Source organism: Lagopus leucura, unplaced genomic scaffold (assembly GCF_019238085.1).
Source record: "Lagopus leucura isolate 7727_CA_CO unplaced genomic scaffold, USGS_WTPT01 Super-Scaffold_100159, whole genome shotgun sequence".
In the NCBI taxonomy this organism is placed as follows: domain Eukaryota; kingdom Metazoa; phylum Chordata; class Aves; order Galliformes; family Phasianidae; genus Lagopus; species Lagopus leucura.
Genome location: NW_024962335.1, coordinates 7,068,755 through 7,091,109, shown reverse-complemented (window position 1 = coordinate 7,091,109; position 22,355 = coordinate 7,068,755). Strand labels below are relative to the sequence as shown.

The following is a 22,355-nucleotide window of genomic DNA, read 5'->3' as shown; positions in this document are numbered from 1 at the left end:
CAACCTGCATTTCTTAGATGAGACACTCCAGAAGGGCTTTCAAACAGCCAAAGTTTCTGTTGACTTTTCGTTTCCCAAGGAACCAGCTATTTTGGGTGCGAGTTTCTCCAAGCCTGGCTGTGTATTGACTCACAGTCCCACACCAGAGTTGGGCGAGTCCCTCACAGCACTCACAGCAGCGGGGAGGTTGTGTCGTCCAGTGAAGTCCTCCAGCTCCATCAGAGCTGGATTCAACGGCTCAGGGTCAGAAAGGAGGTTAAACACGTCCCCAGACTGGGGCCAAAACTCAGCAGTTGGCCTTGGATGAGGTGGCTGGGGTGGCACATGTCCCTGTGTCCCAACACTGACCTAGTGCTCATGTCCTACACGCAGCGGTGGTGATGGCTGCGTGTCCCTCATGCGGTACTGGGTGGGTAACAGCCATGGCCAGGAGCATTTGCTGCTGGCAGTGCGTGGCAGCGTGCCTGCTGGCACTTCTCTGGGATGACGGCTCTGCTTCAGTCATTCACAGCTTGTCATTTCGCCAGGATCTCTCGCCTCCTGGGATTAACTTTTGGAAATGGCAGCTGAATGCCCTGTGAGCAATGTCCCTTCTAGGAAAGTGTGTTAAACCTGGACCCAGCCTGTCAGCTGGATTTCAGGGTGAAATCTGATGTGTTGACTGTGTTCACCTAGTGAAAGAAAAAGAAGAAAAATAAAAATCCTACCTGCTGCTGTATCTGCTAAGGTCAAGATGGATATCTCCTGACATGGGGTCTCATGGTAGGGACAAAGAGGTACTGGGAAGCAGCCTTTGTCTCCAGAGCTCATTCCCTCCTCTCCTGCTCCTGTTAAATTTGTCCCCCTGCTCTCTGTTGCCACCATGCTGACCCACGTGTTCCTCTCCGCACTGTTTGCTTTTTCTGCTGTCCTTACCAGGAGCTCTAGGAGCTGACTCACCAGAGCACAGAGCCGCCACAGAGGCAGGGACTGACAGCCTGTGGCACAGAGCCTGCTCTGGGGCTGAAGCAAAACGAAATCATGGTCCTCAAATTCACAGCAAACTGTTCAGCCCGTCTCTGGGTTTCACTTCTAGTTTGGCTTTCTTCAGATGTATGCCATTGTTCTCACGTGCTTCTGTGATGTGACTTTTGCTTTAGATGGATAGCTCCTGTCACTTTTTGTCCTTTGGGTCTGCGGGACTGGGTGCTGGGTGAGAGGACCCTTGTGTGTCACAAGGAGAAAGCCCTACGCTCTGCCTCCTCACGGCGCTCTGCTGAGGCTTCTGTTGTACCCTGCTCCAAAGGCAAACGTTCATGTGGCAAATAACCCAGGACTTGCTACCTGTGAGTTGGGCTCCTCTCATGGGAAGTCTGCATCATTCTGTGGGCTGCAGCCTGAAGTCGTTTCTCAAATTTTGCTAAGTCAGGGCCGGCAATGGAGAGGAAGAATATTTAATTATGGAGGCTCATTTCACATACAGACATCCGACCCGAAGGCACAGAGAGCCCAGCATGAGGCAAATAAAATTCCATCAGAAGGCTCGATTTCCCAGGTCCATACGTGGCTGGCTTGTTAATGCTTTTTCTCAGAAATCTTTATTATGGAGCACAGGGGCGTGTGCTGATCACACGCTGCTTCTTGGAACTTGCTGGGAGGCGCCGCACTGGGAGGTAGCTCCGGACGGGACTCTGAACAAAAGGTGTTGCTTAAGCATTTTCCAGAATAATCAAGCACTTGTTATGCAGTCTGCTTAATAACCTGAAAGAAGGATCCTTATCAGGAGGCTCCACATGTTCTAGCTGTTAACTGCTTTCAGTATTCAAATAAAAGCTAGCAAACGTGTCCATAAAAATAAAATTACCTTATAGAAGACGGTATCACTGAGGTCTGCCTGCTCAATTAATTGGAAGTTGTATTGTTTCCTGTTAGTAGGCCTTTATATCTTTTTACAAGGCTGCTGTGTGCCCCTCAGAATTCAAAGGGTGGCGAACGGGCCGTGTGTGCTCAGTGCTGTTCCCACCAAGGTACTCTGAAGATGAATTGGGGTGGTTGGCTTGGCCATGCCAGCCTAGGCCCAACAGAAGCCCTTGGAAACTGGGGGCTGGGTTGTATGAGCTGGGAAGCACCACGTTTCAGCAGGAAAGGTGTAAAGCAAAAAATACTTTCTGACTTTCTGGAGTGGGACATGACAGAACGTATTGCTGAAAAAACAAAATGAACGTTGTTGGAACGTAATAAGCTCCGTGTGCTGCTTCTTAGGGAATGATACTCAGCGTGCGTGCACAAAGAAACCACGCTGCCCTGTGAGAATAACTGAGTGACTCCCTTAAAAAACCCCAAACTAGCAGTGCAACAATTGAAGATTACAGTCAACAACAATAACAGAATGATTGAGATGGCATTTAGCAGCAACATGCAGATGTCCCGGGTGCTAGGAGGCTGTGCATGTTTTAAAGTCAGAATGGCTAACTCTGGGGCCTAACCCGGAGCCTCGTGCCATGAGTCAGGCTGGCTCACATCTGCCAGGTGGCCGACAGCAAGGATCCTCACCATGGGACAAAATAAAAAGACACTGTTCATCAAAAAATAACCCTGACTCAGGCTCTGGTCATGGCCGGCGAGACGTGTGGCTGAGCTGTGCTCCCAGCTGAGGCCTTGTGCTGCCTGGCCCTTAGCCTGTTGGTGGCCATGGCCATGGGGAAGATGTGTTTGGGGCTGGGCTCATGCTCCTCATCAAGGCTTACGACAGCACTCAAAGAGCAATGGCAGCCAGCAGCTGGGCAGCTGCATGCCCTCTCTGCTGAGCAAGCTTGCTGCTGGTTTGTGAGAGCTCTGGGTCAAGGGCTTGGCTTGTTCCATCCTCTGCCCTTTTCTGCTCCTCTTTTATTTTTCCTTTCTCACGACGCTGATTTTGAAGTGCAAAACAGCACTTGAGGCAAAGAGGACCCCATAACCCAGAATGCCTTCTGCACCCACAAAAACCCTTTGCATTTTATTGCCCCAAATTCATAAAGACTGCTTTTCAAAGGGAGGTAGTAAAAGTACCACGCTTCAGCAGGTTCCAATTAGAGACAGCCTAATCCAAAGCGCATTGAAGTCAATAAGAGACTTTTTGTCTCCTTTCTTTTGGGGCCTGGATCCAACATCAGTGTCAGAAATGGCATCTGCAGCACGTGCAGGCATTTTAATGCTGTCTCCATACAGAAGTACCAGGAGTCTTCCTGCACCATCAGCTCTTTGGTAACCGCTCCGCTCCACTGAGCATTCAGCCCTCCCCGACAGCTTCAAAGGAAAATTACCAATTCATCTGTCTCACAACTAAGATGCCAGGTTCAGAAGTGAATTCAGATAAAACACATCCTTATTTTTTTAATCTGGAAAGATGTTTTGAAAGATTATTTCCATTTCCAGCAATTGTTCCTCTTTCTTAGGAAAGACACTATGTTCAGGCTAAAAAGAAGCCAAATCACTAGGTCTATTTTTAGGTCTACTTATTGGGTGATAGACACCTTGAAGGTCAATCTTTTTCTCATTTAGTGAAATCCGGACACCATTTGTAAATTCACCAAATAATAATAATGAAAAAAAAAGATTGTAAATTATTGTAAATACACAAACCTTTTAGGAACTGTCTTTTCAGCTCTACTTCTGCTATGCCTCAGGATTAGTTTGCGGCCACTCAGAATACAGAAGCTTATAAATAGTTTAGCTCTCGGAGCTTGTTTTTATTTCCAGTAAGAAACAAAATTGGCAGCATGACCATATTTAGAATAAGATCAGCATGCCTTTTATATTCTTTGAATATAATGTGACTTTTGTTTGTTTTTCCAGCCTTCAGCAACATGTTTTATTCCATAGATCGATGGCTGTTGTAATATATGAGTCAAGGCGGAAATTTCCCCCACATCATCTTGGAGAAGCAGTTAAAGGTGACTGCATTTTAGTTCTCCTCTACACTCCAGCCACTGTTTAGAGCAATGTGAAGCCTAATCCGTGTGGTCACGTGGTCCCTCCTTTGTCATAATCCACGTTGCTCTGTGCAGATGGGAAGTACTGCTCTTAGCCCTTTCCTATTGCTATGCTAAGAGTTTGCCTGTACTCTCTGAGTACAAAACAAATTTTTGTAAAGCCTACTTACCTCTGAAGAGTTAAATAGGATCTGAGTATCTCCTTTATAAGTCAAGGAAGAAAAGCAATGGCTGCTTATTCCAGGAGCTAGAAGTCAAGCCATTCATTTCTGTAGAAGACCCAGGAGCCACCTTTGCTTTCCTCTCTCAGGGCACCTAAACACTGCTGCAAACAAGTACAGAGCAATCACACCAGTCACGCTCAAAAGCCTTTTTTGGCTTCAGCTCAGAAACCAGAACACAGTTGAAAACACTTGAACTGCCACCAGGCAAGATGACCTCTGTGGGGGCTGTTCCCATCACTGTCCCTGGGGCAGGGAGCAGCCCCTACCAGCCCTGGATTGTCACCCAAAGTGTGAAGGCAGAGATGGGGACACTCGCTGACGGAGCTGCCTCCCCCTGAACAATGCTCGAGTGCAGGCTTGCTTCAGAGTGACATTTAAACAAGTAACATTTGCTCCCAAATTAGCCAGAGAAGAATAAACATTTTAAGATCTCTTGGCTGTGCTAAGAGAGAATAAGAGGCGTTGCTTTACATCTGAAGAATTAAATTGTCTTAATTACATCCTCGTGTAAAATAAAGCATTACATACAGAAGAAAAATATTTTTAAGTAGATGGAAAAATCCACTGGGTTAAAGGAATACTACTGTCAAGTTTAATGTGTCCCTGTATTTGTGTGGTGCAAAAACAAGCCTTAATAAAACTGAAGAGTCTAATAGAAACATTTCCATGAATTTAAAAATAACAGCAATGGAAAAAGTCTCATAAAACAAGTAAACCTCTCCCTTCAGTATTTGCAGCTCAAGTATTACAGCATTAATTTTGGGCCTGGGAACGTAAAAGCAGCTATAAATTATGAATTAGGTGCTTTGTCAGGATACCTGACTGGTTAGGAAGGCTTCTCTGGCATGAGACTTCGTACCTGTTCCAAGCTCTTTTCTTTAAAATGCTGTAAATATAGTTATGTATAATCTGACATTGGCCTTATAAAAGAAAAACGTAAAATCCAAAGTTCATGCGGAGAAGTAAGGAGCAGGACCCTGTGAGTGTGCCACCCATCCTACTGATTCACTGCAGGACTGGCTGCATTCAGGCTGGGCTAACTGGGGATGGCTCCACGCGCCACCAGTCTGTGTTCAGACTTGGCCCATGCCAGCTCAGAACAAGACAAGGTCCTTCCATTGATGTCAGTCGCACACGTCAGCTGCATTCCTCCTGTAAGCCATGCTTTCTGTACTTCGTCCCGCTCCACATCTCCCTCCAAGTTGCTGCCAGGGACGCCGCTCTGCCCCTCTTCCACGTCACACTGGTGCTCATCTCATGGCAGAACAGGTTCACAGTCCTCACACTCCTTTCTTTGCACCGTGTCTATGTGAATTTGCCAAATGTCTTTGCATACCTCTAGGAGTTTTTCAACAAAAAGTTATGCTGGCATGAAAGCATCACAAACTAGTAAAATAAGTAACATGGCCTAAATCGATTTAAACTGTTTATTTCGGACTTGTTGATAGACTTAGACTCTGTAAATAGCTGTGATAGGATATGATTAATTAAGATCCAAATGAGGTATAACAGGATCATGATTTACTGAAGGTGAAAACTGTATGCAGAAGACTACTACCAGATCACTTCAGGACCTGCAGGAATTGCCAGGACATGTTTTCTCTCTTCATGATTCTGAAAAGCAAGGCAGACAATGTCTCCTGAAAATGTCTTTGTTCTTCCTAATTTCCCATCTTTGGGAAATGGCTTCAAAAATCACAGTAGAGGAAGAATTAAAAAAGAAAAAAAGGCAATAAAGCTCATTCTTTCTCTAGTAAAGATTTCTGACAAGCCTGTTAAGCTGTTAAATTATATGGAGCAGATCCTGTAGGATGGGAAGTTATTTGGCAATGACTCTGTATAGATGAAATGGTCTACCAGAACTTGCTCATAAATAGACCTGGAAACCCTGCACTCAAACACTGTTCCTCATTTACAGTACAGTAAAGTGCCTATAAAGAATTAACATGTATTTAGCCTTTTGCCATCAGGTCTCTAAGAGCAGCTGGTTGCTTCTGTTGCCTTCGCACACATGCTATAGCACAAAGACTCAGCAGACATCCGTTTGTCTTCCAGTTTTCTAGCTGAGACAAAGATGGGAAACTTAGAAGTCATCTCATTTCTTAGGCACCTTCCCTGCCTATTCTCTGGTCACTTTCCTGCTGCATATCTTCCCAGAGAATTCCCCACCCACACTTACACAGTGTCTGCCTCCTTGGAGAAACCTACACCTATTAAACTATAATGGGAAAAGACCTCACGAGCACACCAGGTTCCTGTTACTCCCTCTTAGGGCCAGTTTAAAAGGTAGAGTAAGGTGGCAGCCATCTACCCGAGCAAGAAATGATACGTGCTAAGACTGTGACCCATGTGAAACGGGTCACCTGTAGTAACTGCTGTATAATCATTGCATTAGTAACAGTGATTATTCTCATTTCTTACTGGGATATCGGGGAATTAGCATGGAACAGCAGTAAAAAAGGTTCTTAGTCCATACTGCAGAAAACAGGTTAAATCAAGTGTTGCCTCCACAGTGAAATGGGAAACCTTGCTGAACTGACTGCAGGGCCTCCTGTGTGCAAGGACTTTAAGTGTCACCCTATATCCCCACTGGAATAGTACAAGAGCAAAGAAAGAGGAAAGAGTGATCCATTTTCTAATGCCTGCTAAAAAGAAACCTGGCATGAAAAGAATTACAAGTCACAAGGTGCCACAGAAAACTGAAATGTAGAAACTTAACAAAATCACAGTTCTCAACCCCGGTTTTGCCAGTTTGATGCACCAGATCTTCGACTCGTCTCAGCGATGTACTTAATTTAGCAAAGTACTTGAAAGCTCCCAATGAATGGCAAGGCTTTACTCAAGCATGTACTGCATCACAGAAGGATCCACTTCTTCTGCCATCAGACTGGCTTGCAGACTTTGGATTGTTGCATTTTTCCCAAAGCGCTGTCTCCACAGCACAAATGCAGCTACTATCTGTGACTGAACGTTGTGAGGGTGATTGACTTTACATCGATAGATGTCAGTATGGGACAAACCCAAGCACAGAACAATATGCTCCCATTCGGGTCCCAGTCTCTTTGCAAGCTTGTTCATCTGTCGATCTGTTGGTGAACTCTTCAAAATACATGGGGCAATTTCGATTGCATCTGTAAAAAAAAGAAAGAAAATGCAAACACACGTCACTAGGCAATGCTGCAAATATTAATGCAGAACCTTGACAAGGAGAGAATAAGCAAAGCTGAGGTGAAATAATTTATTAATTAGAGAAACAGCAAGGACACTCAACCGGAAAAATGAATTACATAATCAAATACAAGATTAATTAGAGGAAAACTAATGCTCAATGGACCTTATTAGAGAGCCTGGAGCTTCTGAATGCCAATAATCCAGATATCAGAATTCTACTCTCAAGCCAGAACTTTCAAAAGTAATTATAGATTTTGGGAGAGTGAACAAGAAAGGTTTTAAAGGAACATGATTCCAGCAGTCAGCACATTCTGAAAATCAGTCTTGCTGTACAAGTATGACAACGACACATATAGGACCAATAATAACTTATCACTTCGGTCCTGTCTCTCTGTTGATACACATCAGAAATAACTGATTCCTTAGTTACCAGAAAGTCTTCAGTCTCCTAGGATGCTGCTTATCCTTTGTTTGCTGTCATATATAGCAAAATCATCTTTGGATGGCCAGCTTTGGGGGCTTTTCTTTTCTTTGAATAAACCCTAACAGTGCTAGGATTAATTACTGCTGAGGAGAGAAATAGGCTCTTCTAGAATACAATTTGTATATTTGAAAGAAGATGTTTAAAATAGACTAGATGAATTACTCCTCTAAAAACGCACATTTCTCTCCGTTGACTATAATAGGAGCACTGAGTATAAGCTCACATGTTGACGTCGATGCTGTAAACGCCCAGTGCTGGTGAAACAGTTCTCTGCCTGTAAATTCAAACCACAGACCAGTCGCTTTAAAAAGGTGTATCTAGAAAAGCAGCATATCTGCAAAACATATTCACTGATACCTTTTGAGATCACAAGCTGTAATGAAGGGTCAATGCAAGCTGCAATTGCTACTCTACTCTTGTCACTGAAGATACTGCGTCAAAACAGAGCAAAAATAACCTCAGGAAAATGCTAATTATAGCCTGCCAATCTGAAACAGCAGCCTCCCTCCAGAAGAGCTGCTTTGCAAAATCTAATTTATAGCTCCAATACCCTGCTCACAGTCTCTGCCACAGCAGAAGAGCAACACTAGAAAGCACTACTCCACTGTCTGAAAACAAAATAATTGTTTTTGCATAGAATACCCAGAGCCTGTGACCATTCGTACCGCTGAAGGCCAATCACACATGAGTGTTGTATGGAGCTGTTTTGAGTAAAGGCAAAATTGCTTTCTGGAGAGCACCTAGGTGTCACGGTTTTGGCTGGAATAGAGATATTTTTTTTTTCCTAGATGTTCACGTGATGCTGCGTTTGGGATTTTTGATGAAAATAGTGTTGATAACACATGGATGTTTCCACTGCTGTGGAGCAGTGCATGCACAGAGCTAAGGACTTTTCAGCTCCTCGTGCTGCCCTGGCAGCAAGGGGTGGGAAGAGACAGAACCGGGACAGCTGACCCAGACTGATGAAAGGGATGTCCCATACCATACAGCATCATGGACAGCAATAAAAGCCAGGGGAATGAAGGAGGAAGGGGTGGATTTTCAGAGTGATGGCGCTTGTCTTCCCAAGAAACTATTATGCATGATGAATCCTGCTTTCCTGGAAGTGGTTGAACACTGCCTGGTGATGGGAAGCAAGGAATGAGTTACTCGCTTTGCTTCACTTACGTACACGGCTTTTGTTTTACCCAGAAAACTGTCTTTATCTCAGGTCCACGGGTTTCTGCAGTTTTCCCTTTCCAATTCTCCCCCCCATTCCACCTGGGGAGTGTGCGTGAGTGGCTGGGTGGTGCTGAGCTGCCTGCAGGGTTAAACCGCAGCACTAAGGCCTCTCATCTCCTGGCTGCCAAAGGAACTGGGACAGTGGCTGGTTTTTGGGTAGGACACAGGTCACACAGCTTTCTTGCACAGGTCCCAGCTACAATAGCAAAGGCTGAATGTCCAGACCACCTTTCAGCTTCAGCGGCTTCTGAGACAGAAGGGTTTGTGTCAGGTCAGTGGCTCCAGCCCTCATCACAGAGCTCAAGAACACCCAAGACAGAGCTCACCTCCTCCCAAGAACGCATCTGCAAAGGCAAAGGCTCTGTGGCATGCAGGCTGTACATTTTGTTGTCGACGTCAGCAGTGGCAAAGGAGCCTCCGCAGCCTGTCACCCCAGCACAACTCTCCCGAAGAAGGAAGAGCAGCACCACCATTACACACAATGCCAGTTCCATGGGCACATCGAGACCACTGAGTGCGTGTCATGAACACAAAAGTGAACGCACGTATTTGATATTAAGTACGATTTACAATAAAGACAGCTACCCTGCACTGCAGCAAACAGTACTTCTTGCTATTGAACCCACGTACTGTCTCAGATACTAAGCAAGAACTCTGTGCCCAGGAGGAGGACCTGCCAGCCCAAGATTTTTGCTCTCACATTGAGATTTTTACATCTCGTGTTCACTAGCAGAATGATTTTATTGTACTGAAATGTGATCAAGCAGGGAGGCCTAACAACAATATATGTCAGCTTGTCCATCCAGCCTTTGATATCAGGCAGATTTTTTTACTACAACAAGTATCTTGCCTTCAGCCTGTTATCAGCCCTTTAATAAGAATAAGAATAAAACCCATCCAGGAAATCTTTTCATCTTGGGCTAGCATCTGATTCCAATATGGATGCAGGAAATTCTGGGACAGGAGCCAAATGTTAAATTTAATACAAAGGCCTGTTACTTTAGTCCCATTTTATTTTTTGTGATAGCTCTTTTTCAGCTCACTTCTCACTGAGAAAAAACCAAGACAAGTATTACATGACAGGCAACATTATTTAGAGGTATACAGAAATATTTAGTGAGATCATTTAGTTATGACAAATGTAAAATAATATAAAGGTTTGGATATGATCTACGATTAATAACACTCTTAATTTAATAAACACAAGGGCATTTCAGGTAAAAGGGAAATGCTTTTTCTGTCCGCAGCAACCAAGCTGCTTTGAACACATTGCAAAAACATTAAAGACAGCTTGTTTTGGTTATTTTTACTGCAGACCCCCGCTTACAATCTGCACTGGTCAGAACAGGCTGAACGAGGTAGCAAGATTACAGTATAAGTTCCAATTATGCAGATGCTCTGACTGCATTTGAAATATACATTCAGGAAACTAAGACCTAAATTTGCAAAGATATGAAGCTTTTCTAGCTTTAGGTGGATCCAATATGAAGATGTCTGTGTTTAAGATAGATACAGGCTTGTGAAATGCATACTGCATCATTGGAAATGGGGAGAAGTGGGACTTATGGAGGGTGACCTGACTTGCACCCAAGGTGCCACTGGGCTGCCTGCTCATTATTTTGCTATAGTGGTGTGAGCTGTATTTCACAGGAGGACCTGGAAGGTGCTGATGGGTATTACAGAAAAGACCATTTGCGGTGTTTCTACCTCCAGAGAGCAGGCTAAGTGAAAGACCACAACAGCTGTGGACATAGTCTGTTCTGTGAAGTGTCATGGCTGCATGCTGTGGAGATTAAGAGTCCAACTTTCACTGCTCACACCGAAACCACCAAGCCCCTGAGAAATGGCAAGCTGACAGCTCTATGCTGGGGAGCACGTTGACTTGGGGCAGGGCTGCTCTAATGCCAGATTGCTGGAGCAGCACTGGGACCACAAAAATTCCTTTTCTCAGGGCTGAAAGCAGGGAGGATGCTCTCCACCCTGGATTTGGAGTTGGAACTGACCCAGAGAAAGAACTATGGCTCCTCCTGTTCAAAGCTGCAGCACAAAGGGAAGGGCTTCTCCCCTTCTCCACCTGCTCCTTGCCACTGGCTCTAGCTGGTCAAGGAAGATCATTTACCCGCAACCTTAATCCTAGCCATCCCAGCTGAAAACAAAAAGAAAACATTGACAACTACCAGCCTGCGTGCTTCTGGACCGTGGCTCAAAGTGGGAGACATAGCCATGCTAGTGAGTGTGGACAGGAAACAGATCTGGATATAAATAGAAATTATCACAGACAGGGACCAAACAAAACAGAGCAACCCAGATACCAAAAATATGTTTGGGGCAAAAGCATCCGGGTCCCACTTTGGCATTCAGTTTTCTTTGAGACATTCCCAGTTTCAAGCACAAAACTCCAGGATGCTGTAGCAATCAGGGAGATGGAAAAAGAAACTCACCCCAGCTCAGCCCCCCTTGGTAGAAGTGAGAGGATGTAACACAAAGTCCAGCAAAGTGAGCTTTGAATAAGGGAGCAAACAAGCTTGGTTCTAGCATGGGACACAGCAGTAATAAGCACTGAGGTGTTTTTGGGTGATCTGCAAAGTGCCCAGCTGATTCCTCAGAACCTAAAGTGCTTTTGTCTGAATGACTCTTTTCTGTGTAAATATGACTTCTCTGTGTGTGACCAAAAGCATCTGTTAAGAGTTTCAAAGATCCTTCTCCCTCATGCAGTCAATTCATTTTACTGGTTTTTGCTATCTGTTTTGTAAGAAGTACTTTGATGGAAATGATGTGCCTGAATCCAAAATGCTGAAAAAGTCCCAATCAGCTGCCACCTAATCCTGGAGGACAACTCCATAGGCAGTTATGGACAGAGTTAGGGATAACTGGGCCCACCTGTTATCTGTAACTGCTGGTTAAAGCTGCCCCTTGGGAAAGGATGTTCTGGGAACTGGTCTCTGCTTCCAGCACTGCCTCTGTGTTTTATCTGTTAAAATGGCCAAGTGCACTCACTGGATAAGAAAGCAGAAGCAGTCCTGGAAGAGACTGGAATCCAGGTCTCTCTGAGCTGCACATCCCAGTGCTGAGCAGCATGATGAAGCTCTACTTTGTTCTCTTTCTCTTGATTAATAATTCCGGTAAAAAATAGAAAATTTTCCCTGTGAAGGGTTAAGAACACTTCCCAGCCTCCAGAACAGAGGCTGGTGGAGAAAGAGAAAACTCCTGGGAAGAAAGGTATGCTTAGACACAATAAAATCAAATGCAAGATCCTTGGCTGAAAGTACTAGGCAAACACTCTTATTTTTGTATTATCACCTCACAAACAGGCAGGTGATTCTGGGCTTCAAATCTTGCACAGCTGGGAATGAGACTGCAGAAAGGAATAATTTCTTAGGCAGGCTTCTGGCCTCCACATCTCCTGTTGGTAGGTGCACAGTCCTTCAGTGATCTGAATCAACTGCCTAGCCCTTTTTATTCTCTTTACACGCTTACCAGATCCTACTCATAATATCTAAAGAGTTCAAAGCAAGCATTTCAGAGTCCTCTTTAATCGTCTTTTCTGGCATCTGGAGTACACTTCTTCCCCGAGAAGTGTTAAAGCTGGAGCAAGCAGTCCCACAAGCACAAGCCGAAAAAAAGCCAGGTGTGAGTCCCATAGCTGATTGACTCCTGCTTCAGCCAGTCCTCACAGGACCTCTCTGGAGGCTTACTGATGAAATCACCCTTCTCTACCGCTGCAAGTAGGCAGGTTTCTTCAAACTGGCCAACAGGTTCAGAAGGTACTAAGGGTAGACAAGTATACATATCAGCCCTCACAAGAGAACAGCACAGCTTTGGTTAATAGGAAACTAAGTTACAGAAGATGGGCACTCCCAGTGACAAGGGCACCACAGAACACCAAAGCTCATGTGCCAGCAGCCAGACACATGTGGAGCACTTCAGCTAAGGGCTGGGCTGGATAGGGCCCTGGGCAGCCTGATTTAGTGACAGCTGTGCCTGTGGCAGCAATATGGAACTAACTAAGGTCCCTTCCAAATCAACCCATTCTGTGGTTCTATGATTCTATGAAAACATACATAAGAAAGAACTAGTGGCAGTCGCTGCTTCCCTCCAGCCCCCTCCAAACGCAGTGCACTTGTTCAACTAGTCAGAACAGCCGACCCAGGACTGAGCAGGTCTGGTCATGGTTGCCAGACTGTGTGCTGTGTATTTTGGCAGGTGCCTTATGTTCCAGGAATCATTTAATGACTAAGTGTCATAATAGCAAAAAAACCTGCGTATAATCATGTCGATTTGCTTTAAAGTGTAATCCCCTTGGGCCGAGCATAACAGCAGAACTGGATCGTGAAGCAGAACAACACTTGGAGGATCAGGCTGGGACAAGCTTTCAAGAGCTTTGAGGAGGGGCTGCAGAACCTGAATGGAAGGTGAGAGTGTAAGGCTGCTGATAACAGAGGGATCTGAGATTTTGGAGAGCAGCAGCCCTCCATGAGCTATCAGAGACCTTGGGTGACAGGGAAAGAGGAAATCATAAGTCCTGAGGGCTCCTAGCAAGTAACGTACTTCACAAAATCCAAGACCAGATGATGAAAGTGGTCATGGTGGGAAGGATGGAATAAAGAGGGTAACTGCTGGGTATCCACGGGGAGCGGGTTGGCTCAATTTGTAGAAAAGGGGATTGGAGGTGATAGTGGGCCTCCTTTTGTGGGGCTGCTCTTCTGCTTTCTTGTTCAGTTCTTCTCTTTCATCCCTGTCCTAACAGGCAGAATGGAAGGCATATGCCTACCCTCTTCTTACAGCGTATCCTAATTCATGAGCATTAAGCCAGCCTCTGGCAATGAATGACGGGAGTGCTGAATGGAATGTACCATGCTAGATTTATTTGGTGGGCTTGCATGGAGAATGAAGCACTTATTCTGTCCTGTGCGAATTGAAAATGTTGAGGAATCACTTTAAGATTATTTCGTTGCTGTGAACTGTAGAAGGCCTGATTCAAGACCCATTCAAACACAACAAAGCAGCTCAAAACACTGATGAGTAAAAAAAAAAGTACAAGCAGACTGTCCAGAAACCAACTCATACTGCATAATTTGGGTGCTGATTTTTTCTTTTTGCTGTTGCAAATTATACATCAAACTGATTCAAAGGCTGGGAAGGGAACACAGTAAAATGCAACGGCTTCAAATAATCATGCTCCGTGGAATATGGAAAAATATTTATCTTCTATATATCATCATATAGGTATTTTTTGTATAAATCTGTAAATATGGATCATGCAATCCATCCAGAAGAGACTCTTCAAACCACTGTGGTCTGCTTCCTGATGTCGGTGAGTTTCAAAAACTGTTGGACCGGGGAATGAGAAAAATGGAACCATACCTTGCAGTACCTGAACATGGAAATCTGACCCCATTACAGATATTTCTGTATATAAAATTAATACACCCAGATTAAAATAATCTACAGAGGAAGACTAAAATAGAAGATCATCAGAGAAGATGTACTGACTTCTGCTTTTAGCACATGCCCAGCTGTTTGTCTGTCATGGTGGGAGAGTGTGGTCGTTGTTCCATCTGCCAATGCTTGCTGCCTCCTCTGTAGCTTTCTGCTCATTATTGAGAGTCTCACCTACCTCTTTCAACCCATTCCACTGTATCAGGGGACATCACTTAATGATGACTGGCAAAAATGCGCTGATCTCCACTTGGAAACTCCCCCTTCTTCCATAGAGTTGTATCAACACAGGAAAACCCTGGTGATGACAACCCTGCAGCTTTGCAGGAAGAATAGGCCCAGTTACCTTCCTAAGAATGCCTGGATAAATCCAGAATAAATGCTATCTTCTCTAATGTAATCAAAATGAAACCTTTTCATTTAAATACTCTGACTAAACTACAGAATGGAGTCTGTACTATAAGCACATACAAGGGCAGAAAGCACTGACTATGCTACAGCAAAACAAATTTGACAGAGAATTTTATGTTCACCCGAGTATATGCTATAGGTAGGCTTCACAGATGCAGACTTTCAAAGTTTCTGCAAGAGGGTATTTTCTGATCTTATGAATACATGCAGTCATTAATATACAGAATGTGTATGATTAAAACCAACCTCAGCAATTAGAGATCGTAAAACACGCTTACCCTTAAGTGTACTTCTATTACGGTAATTTACGTTTCCACTTCTCATAATTAAATTATCAGACATTAATCAAAATGAAAGTAAATGCTCGTTACAAAGATTGGCTGCGTTCTTCCACATCATGCTGGTTTTTAAAACGCGCTGCATAACAGAAAGGTCTCTGTTGTTTTTTAAACAAATATGAACCCAAAACTCTGACAGTCAATGTGTAGACAAAAATGCAGCCACGATTCTGTGATAATCCCAGCCACAGCAACTTTAAATAGTCTCCCTCAAGTAAGATCCTACCCACCCCTGGCACCAAATTCAACTCCTTCCCACTGAGATTATGTGTTTCTACAGTAATATAAAGGTACATATATCTTCATTCACTGGTGACCTCTTCATCTGCAAGCTCTGTAAAGCGTCGTGCTTTGTGACATTAAATAAACTTGTGATATTAGAGTAGGAAAAAAAGGTGGCATAAAATTTTGTAAATCTACAGGCAATTCCAGAATGCAGATGTTTCTATTATGGCTCAGTACCAGCAGCTAATTCATGTTTTCTTTATCACTTACTAACGGATGCACAGTAGCTGTGGATGCGGTAGCAGACTAGGAAAACCTGAAACATAAACATTCATGACAAAAGGTTTCAATTGTTTTCTCACTATTCAGTTCCAGTAGCTGCATGGTTTTCCAGGATTTATTATTTGTAATGTGTCTAACATGTTTGTACCTCCACGGATTTCTGCAGACTGTTAGCCTTCAGTATTAGTCCTGTTTAATCCACGTTAAACAGATTGACAGGGAAGTCCCTAAATAAATCCATGCTTTCACCCTCTTCAGGCTGCAGGAAGCAATCCCTGGGTTTGAGGAGCTGAAGCTAATCTGTTTTTCACTTTTCAATTGCTTTCTATCAGGAAGAGCAGGGATCAAGTTCCAGCAGCTAATACCCCTGATTTTGTTCTGTTTCATGTGAAAATTAAATAATTACAACCCTACCCAGTAATTCTCTGCTGTTGCACACTGAGAAATCACGTAATTGACTGTATAAATTAAATGACATATATCGATGTGTAAGAGGAAAAGAATTCCCGTGCAAAGAAAGCACAAACACAAAAGGTTGTAACGCCTGCTCCCTTTTCAAGCAGGATCACCTAAGCATTACAGACAGGACTGGACTGAATTATACTGTGTTTCATGATTTTTCAGTTTTAGCATTATACCTTACTGCTCTAGCACCTGAAGTGGAAATAACATTTGCTTGATATGGATTTACATTTATTTATTATATGCATTTACATAGAACATTGTTGTACATAAATAAGCCACACACACAGTAGTGAAGCCACAGCATCCTTGCAGTGATACTTCAGCTAAACATTAGGAAAAATATCTTCTCTGAAAGAGTGGTGCTGCAGTGGCACAGGCTGCCCAGGGCAGGGCTGAGTCACCATGCCTGGAGGTGTTCAAGAACTGTGTGGATGGGGCACTGAGGGACGCGGTCAGTGGGCACGGTGGGGATGGGCTGATGGTTGGATGAGATGTTCATAAAAGTCTTTTCCAGCCTTAATGACTCTATGATTCAATGACTCTTGATTCTATGATTCTATGACTCGATTAATTGCATTAACAAGTTCAGCATGCAGCACTAAGGAAAGAAGAAACAAACATCCCGTTAATGGGAAGATTCTGAGGAACACCTGAGCTTGGAAGAACTGCATAAATACAAATAGTCAGCATTCAGATCTTGGCCAAAGATTTTTCCAAATATGCCTTGGAAAGTTTCATGGAAAGAACAGGTAAGGCCATGCTTTTGGAAGCCAAGTACAACTATGTGCTAGTACAAAGCTATCTGATAGCCTGCCAGAGCAGAGACAGGAGTCCCTGGTTTATATGCCATCAGTCACACCAAGAGTCAACTCTAGAAATAATGCTGAAAATCAAATTCTAAAGTATGTCTGCGAATTTCTGTTTAATTTTGAATGCTCGGCAGTTCTGAGTGAATTCAATGGACTTTGATAATATTCACAACACATTCAACCATTAATTATGGGTCTGAACCATGTAGAGCCATCATTTCTCTCAATCAAGTCTCTTCTGTGCACTATCACAAATAGTAATTAACAATCAGTGGCTGGTTGTACAAAGTCATGACGATCATAAGGCACATTTGTATCTGCAGCAGACTTCTCATGGAAACCAATGTTTATCCAGGTGGGCAGGGCAGCACTGACAGAAGAACTCACCACTCTAAGTGCAAAACAAAGACAGCTGGAGCAATTAATGATTATTTTGTCAGTTATGTGACAAACTCACCGTACAGTTTTTGTCGAGGGATTGGCACATAACTTCTTTTGACAGAAACTACCTGAATGCTGACTTCAAATGTCTTTGAAGGAGCTGGGGCACGCATTAATTCTGTTGCTCCTCTGTGTGTAAGAGCCATAGGAGGACCCACAGGATGTTTATCTACCGATAACCACAACGAGTGAGTAAATTTTTTACCAGCAACTTTCCTTCACAGGAATATTTCTAAAGGCTGAGGCATTTCAAAGATAAAAACACGCACTTGGACTTTGCTATAAATGTTTCTCTCATGCAACAACAAAGCTAGCGCTGCCAACACGAAGGACTGTTCTGTTATATAACACAACTAGTCACACATTTTTCCCTTACGGAACCTAAACAAAACAGGACAACAAGCCGTTATACTTAACCCTGATAAAACTGCTCATTCCACTTAGAGATTTCTCATCAAGCTGGCTATTCTTTTTGCCTTGGCTTGAGTAATCAGAAATATCAGAATCAAAGATCTGTGCAACAGATGGAACTCCGTTTAGAAGAATGCCTTTGGCTCATGAAGATCTTTGCCTGGCAGGTGTCAAACCAAAATTAATACTGCACATATTATGCTTTACTGAGTTTCAGATTTTAGCAAAGTGAGACTGCGTTCCTTCCTGACCACATATATTAATAGAACAAGCTGTGCAGAGCAAGCTAAAACAGTGCTATCATTATGCTGAATTCTCCACTGCTTGGCACTTCACTTAATCATTTACACCCATGCAAAGCAAGTAATCAAAACGCTACCAATGGGTCAGCTGAGCGTCTTTCTATAAACATTTTGCACAGGTGTGAAAGACTTCACCAACTGCCATAAGCAAGATGGACTTCGATCTTTCTGCTTCTTTTTTGCTCCTTTCCTTGCAACAGAACCTTTTTCCCTAAAGGCTCATGAACTTTTGTAGAGTTTTTGACATTTTAAAATCCCCAGGAAAACCAGTTACTGGTACTAAAACACACTGCTCAGCTGTGGCCGGGTGCTCCATAGGTACCGGTGTTCCCAAAATAATGGGGCTCAGCACCACAGCCTGCTCAGGTGCCAAGTCACATAAAGATCTGGGAGAAATGAATCTGGAATCTCGTGACTTATTTGACACAGCTGGACTGAAAGCATTTCCAGCTGACTGATAGGACAGTAATTTTAAAGGGTCACAGTCAGAGGACTTTCATTTATCTCTACGGCAAATGGGAGATCACATCTGCGGGTGTACACATTTGTGTGTGTATATATAGGTATATGAACATTTCCAACTTTTTATTAAAAAAAAAAAAAGAAAAAAAAAGATGAAAGTCTGAGGTATCTGCAAGTCAAATTCATCCCTTTTTTGATTTAATTTCCGCAATTCACTTTAGAGAACTGGCAAGCCTCCCTTTGAGAAATAGAAGTAGGAGTGCAGGTATAGCCTGCTGCACAAACCACTCTGCACTACAAGTTCTTGCCTTTCTTTCCCCTCTGCCTCAGTGCTGATCTCACACCCGGCAGGATGTGCTTGCTGGCACACGTTGTACCTGCCCTGGGATGCAGCACTCCGACCAACTGCGCTCATCGAGGGTCCCAGGACAGTACTGAAAGTAATGAGATGACTCACAGCTGTAGCCATGCTCTTTCTCTCTTAGGAACAGTATTTTGCCAAAGCAACTGAAGCATATTCAAAATCAAACAGGCTGTAAGCAAACACTCGTATTACTTAAGATATTTATATAAGATTTATGCCAGTATTAGTGGGATAATTCATATAGCAAACCTAAACATCCAAAAAAATCTTGTGCTTAAGCAATTAACTTTCATGTCTCGTGCACGCAGAGCAATGTTCTCCCTCACAGTTTCATAGTCTACTAGCTGTCAGATTTTGATTCAGAATCAAAATTTCAGTCATTTTGGCTGTTATGCATAGCAAATCAGAAATAAAAATGTCTTAACATCAGAAATGAAAGGGCTGGAAGATCAGACAGACCATAGAAGATTTATTTTACTTGGTTTGGGAATTTGACGCAGCTCTGCTAATCTTAGTGAGACTGAAACAAAACCAAAAGGCGAAACAAGGAACTAAACAACTCTGTTCTGTCACAGAGATGCAGAAATACAAACTATGCTTGTATCCCTGGGGGAGCCAAATCTGAAGCCATGCTAGGAACAAGCGAGAAGAGTTTCTTACTTGCTAAGCAGCTGAAAACAGCTGACATCACATCTACCTCCTAGAGGTAAAAATGGAAAAGCAATCTTAAACCATGGAAATAAAAATTTTTCTTAAGCAAACATCTCTCTAGTTAAACAAACTCATAAAGATATCAGGATTTTTTATAATGCTGTCAATTTTCATGCCAGAACAGTAAACCTGAACATTTTTCTCTCCCTCTCTTCTTCAGATCTAAGTGCTAGGTGTTGGTTGACTTTAATAAACAAAATACGTGATGCAATGCCCTTTCTAACTGACTGTGGAGTCAGACAAGGAGAAATAGTTTGAACCTCACACACTCCACACTCAGTTGTGCCTATGGGCTCCTCCCAGCTGCAATGAGAACAACCAAACGTTTCTGAAATGCAAGGCTGACAAGTTCTGAGAAACTGTCTTCAGGTTTTGATTTGAGGAATATGACACACCACATCAACATGCACAAACTGAACTTTGCTGCGTAACAAACCACACCAACAGAGCCCTGCTACCTAACCTGACCTTCCATTTGCACTTTAGTGTGTATCAATATGTTAATAACAAGCGCAGGGGGGTCATGTGCAAAGTTTACAGGTTCAAGTGCAGGAAACAGATGAAAATCTGGCTTTCATGCTTTGGTTTTCCTTCGTTTTGTAGATCACAGCTTTTTGAGGTGATTATAAAGCCTAGGAGTTCTGTCCTGAAGATGCAGGACTAAATTATTTAAACATCTCCATTCAGTTTTTTTATGTTGAAAATGAGGCCTTCTTGTCTACTTGAAAGAGGTCAAGAAGAACATAAAAGTATTTCTGACTCAGGCTTTTCAAGACCTATTATTTAGTGGTATTTATACCGTATTTACATTGTTTGAGCACTTTAGGCATGTCATGAGAAGGTCTTGCTGTGCACATTTTACAGCCTAAAGATTTATGAAGGTACTCACTTCCAAAACTGTTGAGTGAGTTTGGATACTCAAGCTGAAAACTGCAAAGAGCCTGAGTGTTTTCAGGAAGTTCTGTACAGACGGATTGCGAAACCGCAGACAAGAGCTTCAGGATGAGCATGAGAAACCAAAGCCAGGTCCAAAGCATTTGACTCAACAGACCTCTCTCTTCTGTAAACCAAGCAAGGAAAGCACAAGCCATTTTTAATACCATTCTTTGTGTCATGCAATTGTTTCCACATGCAACTGGAGAAACTCAGTCAATAAACGATGCCTCCATCTGTATGTGCCACGGGAGCGTGCTGTCTGTAGGGAACAGAAGTGTCTTTGGAGCTATTGAACTGAATGCAGCAATCTCAAGCAACGTATCAAATTGTTTCAGATACACAACTGTAAAAAAAAATGTAGCCCTGTCACCCCACAAGCTGCTATTCCAAAGACAGTTTCATTAAGAAACACAGCTTGAGAATATCTATCAGAAAAGATCAGAGCTACGTGCAGGGACAGCAGGAGGCAGCTGAAGCAATCTGCAGCACAGCCCTGGTGCTCATCCGTCTCTGACCCCAAGAAAAAGTCTGATTAATGCATGAATATACCTATGGGTCTAAAAGAGAAGACCTTGAAAAGACAAAACTCTGCCTGAAAGAGATGGTCAGAACTTCTCTGCTTTTATGCAAGAATCTGCAGCTCTGTTTGTCCCAATCTGATACACTTGGTTAGACTGACAGCACAGTTTTGACTTTTATTTGAAGTTCACATTTTTTCTATGGGAATCACTAGATGTGACACGCTTGTCCTGTTGCACAGAAAAGCAAGTCTGTTTCCACTTTTTATTCCTCTGAAGCATTAATTGTGCAACATTTGATTTAGAAACATATTTGAAGATGTTTTAGATATTAGCTCATTTGTACACCATCCCAGGCTTTCCAGGAACTCTAAACCAACAGCCTTCTAGTCTTATATCTGAACTACTGTATTTTGTGGCTTCCACACTGTACTGTCTGGAAACTCCCAGTGAGACTGGCCTCATTGTCTTTAATGAAGGAAGGACAGACAGACAGTTGGCAATCCCAGCTCCTGAAAAAGGCTCTGCGTGTCTCCATTTATGTATGCAGAGACTGCCGTCAGAGAGTTCAAACAGCTCCAAAGAGCTGGGCCGAAACAGGCCAAACAGGAAAAGCATCCAAAGGGATCACAGATGAGGAGCAATCCTGCTCATCCATGCTGGATTTCCTGCTCGTGAAAGGTGCCTATATTTAGATGCTGATGGAGATCCGTTATGTCTCCGCGGTTTTAATCAGAGAGGTTAATTTACGAGGTGCTAGAAATGCAAACCAAAAATTGTCCCAAGCCATCGTAAGTACAGAACTGAAGTGCTGGAATGGTCACTCCCTGCTGCTCAGCCTTTGCAGGGAGTGCTGCCCTCCAGCAGCACTGGGGCTGAGTGGAGGTCGCTGATGTGGCTCAGTCAGAGCACTGACACCCCGGTGGTTGGCCTACAGCAACTGTGGGCCTTTGGTGCCTTCTCTTTGTGAATGCAGGTGTCGTCATGACCATTTCTCAAAGGAACTGATGCTTTCACAAGCAAGTACCTCAAGCCCATGGCTGATCCTCTGCCACAGCTGTCTGTCACATATCCCACACCAGCCAACATGCAGTCCTGTGTCCAGATGGGTGGAAGCAGCTGTGCCAAAGGTGTGTTGCAAGCTTTTCTGTAATAAAAATCCCCTCCTACTTCTAGAAAATGCATTTTTTT

The 22,355-nt window shown here is 43.4% G+C and overlaps 1 protein-coding gene across 2 annotated transcripts in view; it reads right to left on the bottom strand.

Moving 5' to 3' along the window:
- Positions 1 to 5,573: 5,573 nt before the first annotated feature.
- Positions 5,574 to 22,355, bottom strand: part of CRADD (CASP2 and RIPK1 domain containing adaptor with death domain) — a 74,179-nt gene continuing 57,397 nt past the window's right edge. For both annotated transcript variants that reach the window (XM_042889477.1, XM_042889478.1), the window contains exon 3: positions 5,574 to 7,305. In XM_042889477.1, coding sequence (XP_042745411.1) covers positions 7,010 to 7,305 — 296 coding nt within the window. In that variant the 3' untranslated portion in view covers positions 5,574 to 7,009. The remainder of the gene's footprint in view (positions 7,306 to 22,355) is intronic.